General features: G+C 50.8%; 1 protein-coding gene across 2 annotated transcripts; it reads right to left on the reverse strand.

Annotated features, from left to right (window-relative positions):
* Window positions 1–4655: 4655 nt before the first annotated feature.
* On the reverse strand, window positions 4656–7019 carry ADM (adrenomedullin). 2 transcript variants are annotated; one of them, XM_079930141.1, is made up of 4 exons: window positions 6980–7019; window positions 6425–6543; window positions 6123–6272; window positions 4656–5913 (listed from the first exon to the last, which is right to left on the reverse strand). In XM_079930141.1, exons 2-4 carry the CDS (start codon window positions 6520–6522, stop codon window positions 5598–5600), a joined length of 564 nt encoding a protein of 187 aa, XP_079786267.1. In that variant the 5' UTR covers window positions 6523–6543; window positions 6980–7019; the 3' UTR covers window positions 4656–5597. The 2 variants fall into 2 exon arrangements, with proteins under 2 accessions (XP_079786267.1, XP_079786266.1); XM_079930140.1 differs by having other exon boundaries at window positions 4656–5916.
* Between the last annotated feature and the right edge of the window lie 233 nt (window positions 7020–7252).

Consider the following 7252-nt stretch of genomic DNA (forward strand, 5'->3'; position numbering starts at 1 on the left):
TTACTTCTAAGAATTTATCTTTAAAACAATTCATAAAATTACCCTAAGATGAATACACAAGGATGTTTATTCAGGAAGTTTTCATGGCAAAAATGCAGGGGGTGGGGAGAAGTTTAATGTCCAATAACAGAGGAATGGTTAAACAAATTAGGATAATTTCATATGATGAAATATCATGCAGGTAATAAAAATGATATTGTACAGATTTATTTACTGACATGGAAAGATGCCACGAATATACTGATGAGTAAAAAAAAAAAAAAAAAAAATCAGATTGCAGACCAACCTGATCCCACTTTTTAAAATTTGTGTGGCCCATTAGGGAAAGTCCAAATGACCAGTAAATAAATAAAATTCAGTAGTAATCAGTAATGGAAGTTAAAACAATAGTGCCATATTAGTTTATACCCTTTAGGATGGCAAACATGAATCCACACAGAGGTCGGCAAGGACACAGGGAGGTGGGGAACTCTCACGCACTGCTGGTGGGAATACACACTGGTACAGGCATTCTGGAGACTAATCTCACAGAACTTAGCATTGTCCGTAGAAGCTTTTGGATGCCATTTCTGGATATATAACCTCAAGAAATTCTCATTCAGATCCACAAGAGAACATGAAACAGGATGTTCATCTATACATTATTCGTGGCAAACAGGTGCTGGAGGCAAACCAAGAGTCCCTCATTAAGAGACAAGAGAAGTTAAATGTGGTAGATGCGTTATTACGCCATAATGTGCAGCTATGAGAAGAAACAATCTACTTGGATAATTATTTTTTTAAGTGTTTAGTGAGAAAAGTAGGAAATTTTTTAACACAATATATTTGTATGTTAAAAACACATAGTCACAAAACAACAAAACAGATTTTACAGGATTATATACATATAATAAGTACAGATATCAAACAGGTTAAAGACACTTCCTATGGAGGAGATGGGAAGGGGAATGGGAATTAAAGGAGAAAAAATAAAGTAATTAAAACAAGAGAGAAGGCTTGCACAGACCAATAATAACAACTTAAACTGAGAAGTATGCTTCATTCAGCTCTCTGCAGTTGAGTTCAATTTTTTAAAGTGCGTATGTATAATATGTAAAAATGTCTAAAAAGGTAAACTCTAAAATAATGGTAGTTATCTCTCTGGGAGTGGTATAAAAGGAAAATCTTTTCTTTTTTTCTACACTGGATAAATATTGTATAATAAGTAAAATGCATTTCTTAAGTCTCAAAAACTCATCTTAACACTCAGAACTACCTTCCTGCTTTTGGATAAAGTACAATAACCTACTAAATTCAGCTGCCTGTGTGGTCACAGTCATTTTATTATTTTACCAGAATTCAAAATAACTCTGGAACAAGACCAGTGGGACCACCAGATAGCTATCTAGCCTCACCCTTCTTCCCATGCCAATGAAGACCAAGCCTCCAATCCGGCTTTGGCAGAAACCTCTGTGGAACCCAGGATAACAAGGCCCTCGGCGTCCCCACTGGGGAAAGGAGGGGCAGCGCTCATAACTCTGTCAGCTCACTCAGCCTCTGAAAAGACGGCTTGGACAGCAGTTGCCAAAGACAAAGGTTCCACCTAAGGGTGGAAACTCTATTTGCAGCTTTGTAGACACAGGTGTCCTTCCAGGCGACTCAAGACCTGCAGTGTGGGACTGGGTTTGGCCAGGAATAGCTCAGAAGGCCTTCCTCTCAGAAGCCAGCTTTTGAGGCCTTCAGGTATATGTTCTAACTGTATTTGGCAACAAAAACCAAAGAGGTCAGCGGCTTAGCTCAGGGCGAAAAAACGACTATTTCTGATTATAATCCCCACTTCAAACCAGGTCAAAGAATTAAAAAACTCACTTCATTTATTTATTTTGCACTCACTAAGCATACTGCTGAAGCAGTTCTGGTTTCCAGTCCTACCAGTCTCATGTAAATCCTTCAGAACCACAGGTGTAAATCACCTACCCAAGCCATCCTCATAGTAGAGGACATCTGGGGACATCTGGCTTGAGAACCCAAATGTTAAAATTATTCCACCTTACTCTCTGTGTCTTCATAGCATCAAAATAGCCTGTGGCACTTGAGTGCAAATCCAGACTCCAGCCCTGATTACTCACTGTGTGACCTTGGCTAAGTTACTTTATGTCTCTGAGGTTCAATTTCTTTATCCACAGACAGAACAGAGATAATAACACCTACTCCACAAGGCTGCTGTAAGAATTAAATGAGCTAAGGTATATAAAGTGGCTAGGAGAATGTCTAATACAAAGAAGGTGCTAAAAAAAAGAAGCCGTTTCCATTCCTCGCCATCACTCCCTTCCACCCTTAGCTGTTCAGCTAAGGTGTGGGCATTTCAAGAAATTGCTTGGTACATTGTGTTTGATTACAAATGGATGGTACCATTCCCACAGCCAGCAACAGTAGCTAAAGATAAAAGCTGCGACTACTCCTCAGCCGTCGACAGGTCGGATCAGCCACAAATGACTCACCACTGTTGATAAATGATGTGTTCTTGGCATCAAGAGACCTTATCCTGACATGCTTTGACACCTTATGAAAAAGAAACCAGAAGGAAGGTTGAATGGCTCACAGAGAAGGTCCTCAGGGTTTGATGGTGACCTTCAGTCAATTCTGAACTTGTACCAGACTGGTGTTAGGAGGGTCTCCTGTGTCTTCAGACATGTCTCCAAATCACAGATTTTTTAGTTGGGAAGGACTCCAGCTGAGCAGCTGCCTCTTCATCTCAGAGCTGAACCATCTCCTTCACTTGCCTTAGATTCCCTGAAGGGAGTCATAAGACTCCCTGGGCAGAAGGCAAATGCCTGTTCCCTGCTCGGAATAGCCCTAAGCTAGTGCCCAACCTGCCTTTGGCAGCTTTGTCTGCTGGTTGAAACTCTGCCAGGGTGAGGTTTGGCTGAAGGGCTCTGTGGCTATTGGACAAACCTTGGCTCAAGGAAAAGGGTGAGTATTTAATCCCAAGCCACTGTCTGCAAGGATGAAGTGTTTGCAGCTCTCCGGTTTTTGTAGCCCCTTCAGACCACCCAGAACCACTCACGGGCATGGGAATTCCCAAACTTGATTTTTTAGTCACTCTTTCATTCTTACATCCCCTGTACCTTGTGCAGTGCCTGTGGCACAGAGCTCCCGCTAAGTGAATATTTACTAGAAGGACCTTAAGAAAAGCACGGTCTTTTGCTACTTTTGTAACCCCTTGAATTCTGATGAACCTCACTAAATTGTTAAGATCAACTAGGACAATGAACTGTATAAAGATTGACACTGTCAATAGCCAGGTGCTCAAAACTGAGGCCTCAGATGGTCTTAAGGAAATTCCATGTACTAGGATCTACTTTCTTTGAAACTGAAACTGCTTCAGGAGCAGGTTGTCTCTGGACTCCAGACCTATGACCCCTTTCAGTGTCATGGAGGCTTTTTCTGGAAGGAACTATTCTAGGCCCTCAGAAGGGACCTTGTGGAATGCAATTGATCCAAAAGTCCCAGGAGAAGGTAGGCTGCCCTGGAAACATTTCCATTATTCAAACTCACCCTCAGATTTTCTTCACCAAGAAGGTTTCTAAGATCACCTAGAAGCACCAACATTTCAGTCATGCTTTGAAGTGTAAAGGCCAGGGAGTCTTTCTGGAAAGGACAAGCAGTAGAACTCCATCCTGGGTCTTCAGGATATTGGTTGAGACAAATAGGGTAGAGACATCAATAGCAGGGTGCCTTCCCTTATCCTCTTCTTCTGTCCTAACTGTTTCCACGTCCCCTGCCCTTCTAGTCACTCACTGGGGCTTAGTGTCTGGCTTCTATCACCAGAACTGGGGGTCAACGGTCTAAGATGATAAGGTACAAATTTAAGCAAAGGGGAGGAAGGAAGAAAGAAGGGAGAGAAAGGAAGACTGGAGAGAAGTGGAGAAAAAAATGAAAACGTCTTGGGAAGGAGGAAGGAAGAGGAGAGCGGCAAGGGGAGGCGGAACAATGAAGGTCTCAGGCCGTCGCAGGCGCACGGTTCCGGCGGCACGTCCGTCCAGCCCGCCTCCCGTCAGCAGCTGCACGCTGCGCCCCGTGTGGGCGCTGAGTCACGGTCCCAGAACAGGGAGCCGCCGTGCAGGTCTAGGGGGGGCCGGCCCTGGTTGGCATCTGCAAACTGTTTTTTTCTTTCCTCTTTCATTAAGGCTGTGTGCTGACTCCCACGTAGGAGGACTTATTAAACCGCACGTACTGCCTGAAGGCTCTCTGGCGCGTCGGAGGCGGCCGGCTGGGGGCGCCGCAGTATCGCTTATGAGCCAGCACACTCTCTGGGGCACTGGGCCGGGAGAGGACTGGGGTCACTGGCCCGGCTGCGGATTTCCCGGAGGAGCTCGCACTTTCTGCTGGAGTCGCTTCTAACTTTAGCCCCGCTGCAGTAGGGGGACACTCCTCAGCTGGAAGACCTCGGAGACCACCCCAACTCTCCGAGGTGCGCTTATTGCGCAGGGTTCCGTGAGCAACTCCATAAAATCTGGGACTCTGTTGCGTAATCGGGAGAGTCCAGGCTCGCCTCCCCACTAAGGGTTCACCCTACCCCAACCGGCCCGGCCGCCACACGAGGCTGTGACCTGGAGCATCTCCTCGAAGCCCGGACCCGCACGCGAGACACGCTCTCCGCACGTCCCACCAGAGAGCGTTACTCCGACAGCTCAGCCAGCGCGGAGAGCAGCCAGCACGCGCCAGCGCAGCCGTCCTACCTTCCCACGCCAGGCGGCTGGACCCCAAGGCTCCCGGACCCCAGGGCTGCCGAGCGGACCAAGACTGGGGACACCCTCCCTCCCAAGACTCGTGACCCGAGAATGAATCAGCATTGAGACCGTTTATTGGTTTGCTACTTCGCATATCACCCATTTTATGTAAATAGATTATACAGACATGGTGTTTTCTTCTTCCACAAGAGGCAACCAGTCTCTCTTTCACGCATACACGCTCACATTCCACGCAGCACACAACGTTACACCTCTCTGAGACATTCACGTATTAAAATAGAGGGGAGGGGAACAATATAATTGCTTTAAAATGCCCTTAATACAATATATAACGTACAAAAATATCTCTATATTTGAAGTTACAAAAAAAATCTTGACACAACAAACTTAAATATTGATAATTACCTCTGTATATACAACACACATTGCACTTTTCCTCTCTAGGTTTTGGAAAGTTCAAGTAATAGTGAGGCTTGCGCCCCGATGGGGTGACACCCCGTCAGAAATCAGTTTGTGGGCGGGCACGGCAGTGGCTCAGACCCTTGCCCCTGGGGGTCTCAGCATTTATTTCGCAGTTTCTCCTCTCCATGAGCCTGGCAGAGGACACTCCTTTGGATTCCTCTGCACCCCCCTCCCCACCCGGGGCACCCGGGCCGAATTAGGGTGAAGAGAACACTGCCTCCGAGGTGGACGGGGTCCTGCAAAGCCAGGGCTCGCCGCCGGACGGTACCTCCCGGACTCTCGGTCTCTCAGGGCTGTCTCAGCCCGGGTCCCATAGGCTGAGAGGCTCGGCTAGGGGAAGTCCTCCGTCCCGGGAGGCGCCGGCGGGATGCATGTGCGACTGTTCGCTGCTGCCACAGGCGCCTAAATCCTAAGGAGGGTGGCGAACACTTGATGAGCCCGGGAGGCCGGGGCCCCGCGCGCCTGTGGCTCCTGGGAAGACAGAGTCCGTCCCAGGCCGGCCTCGGGGAGGGAGCGTCGGCGCCGGCGGCCGTAGCCCTGGGGGCTGATCTTGCTCCTGGGGGCGACGCCGTCCTTGTCCTTGTCCGTGAACTGGTAGATCTGGTGCGCCAGTTTCTGCACCGTGCACGTCCCGAAGCGACAGCCAAAGCTCCGCAGGCTCTGGAAGTTGTTCATACTCTGGCGGTAGCGCTTGACTCGGATGCGGGCGGCGTCCGGACTGCTGGAGAAGGGAAGGAAGGCCACATGAGACCCCCATCAAGCAGGTCTTTGGCCCCAGCCAGCGGGAACGGAGCCATTCTAAGACCAGAGGGAGCTGCTAACTGCTACCTCCATCTGAACTGCCATACAGCCCCGATGATCCCCAGGGCCAGGGCAACGGAGGAGAGCTCCCCTTGCCCACCCCGCGACGGCGCCCCGCATAGTTACCTTGCCTGGGGGCTGCGAGAGGCGCCCTTCACATCCTGCGGCCGAACGAGAGTCTGGGCAGGCCCTGCCTTCACATCGGCGAGCCCGGTGGGGTAGCTGCTGGACTCGCGAAGTTCTCTTTTTCCACGACTTAGAGCCCACTTATTCCATCTAAACAACACAAATAGACTCGATTCGCAATCGTCCAGGCGAGGTCTTGGCCCATCCCTGCTCCTGTTCACTTCTAACCCCTCGGGGACCAATGGTTAGTTTCCCTTGTCTTGCAGGTACCAGAACTGGGGCAGGCGCTGCCTGCGACTCACTTCTTTCGGAACTCTGCCGCCACGTCGAGCCGTGCGGTGTCCGCGCCTAGGAAGGCGAGCGAGCCCAGATACATGAGGGCGACGGGAACCAGCTTCATCCCAGCGTCGATGCGTAGACCCTGGGGAAGGAGAAAGAGGAGCCGAGCGTGAGCGCCCGGGTCTGCCCCACCGCCGGGCGGGGCACGGAGGCGGGCGGGGGGCCCCGGAGTGGGCAAGCTCAACCCGCGCTCTGCCGGACTCAGACGCTTATCTCCCCGGGGCGCAGAGAGGCGCCAGCGGCATTTGCACCCGCCAGGGGGGTGACAGGCCCCGCAGGGGAGGCCACTGACCCGCGCCAGGCTCCCAGAGGTTCCCCGCTCAATTTCTCGGATTGGCTGACGGAGCAGAGGGGACTGGGTCTCTGGAGTTCCAGCTGTGTCCACGAGCTGGGCCCGGGATGTGGGACGCACCCGGCAGAGGACCCTCCAAAGTGGATTGTACCCCTCACCCAGCGCTCCTAGTCTCCGGCCTGGGCAAGCCTCCCCACCTTTAACCCGCCCGGCCCGCGGTGCTTACCTGCTTGAGGGGGTGATCTGCCGAGATCTTTGGAGGATTAAGTCTGAGACGTCGCTCTGGCAGTGGCAAAACCCAGACGTCCAAGCTGCGGTGAGAAACCAGAGATGGCAAGGTTCGACCCGTTCCGCCTAATGTCACCAAGAAACCACTGAGTGGCCGGCTCTCGTTCCTCCGCTTTATAAGAGCGCAGGGGGCGGGGCGTAGGCTGCCCTCGCGCCCTCCCTTTCCTCCCTTGGGCGCGCGCTCTGCAATCGGGAGCGCGCATTGCTTGCC

This window comes from Stenella coeruleoalba (assembly GCF_951394435.1).
Source record: "Stenella coeruleoalba genome assembly, chromosome: 8".
In the NCBI taxonomy this organism is placed as follows: domain Eukaryota; kingdom Metazoa; phylum Chordata; class Mammalia; order Artiodactyla; family Delphinidae; genus Stenella; species Stenella coeruleoalba.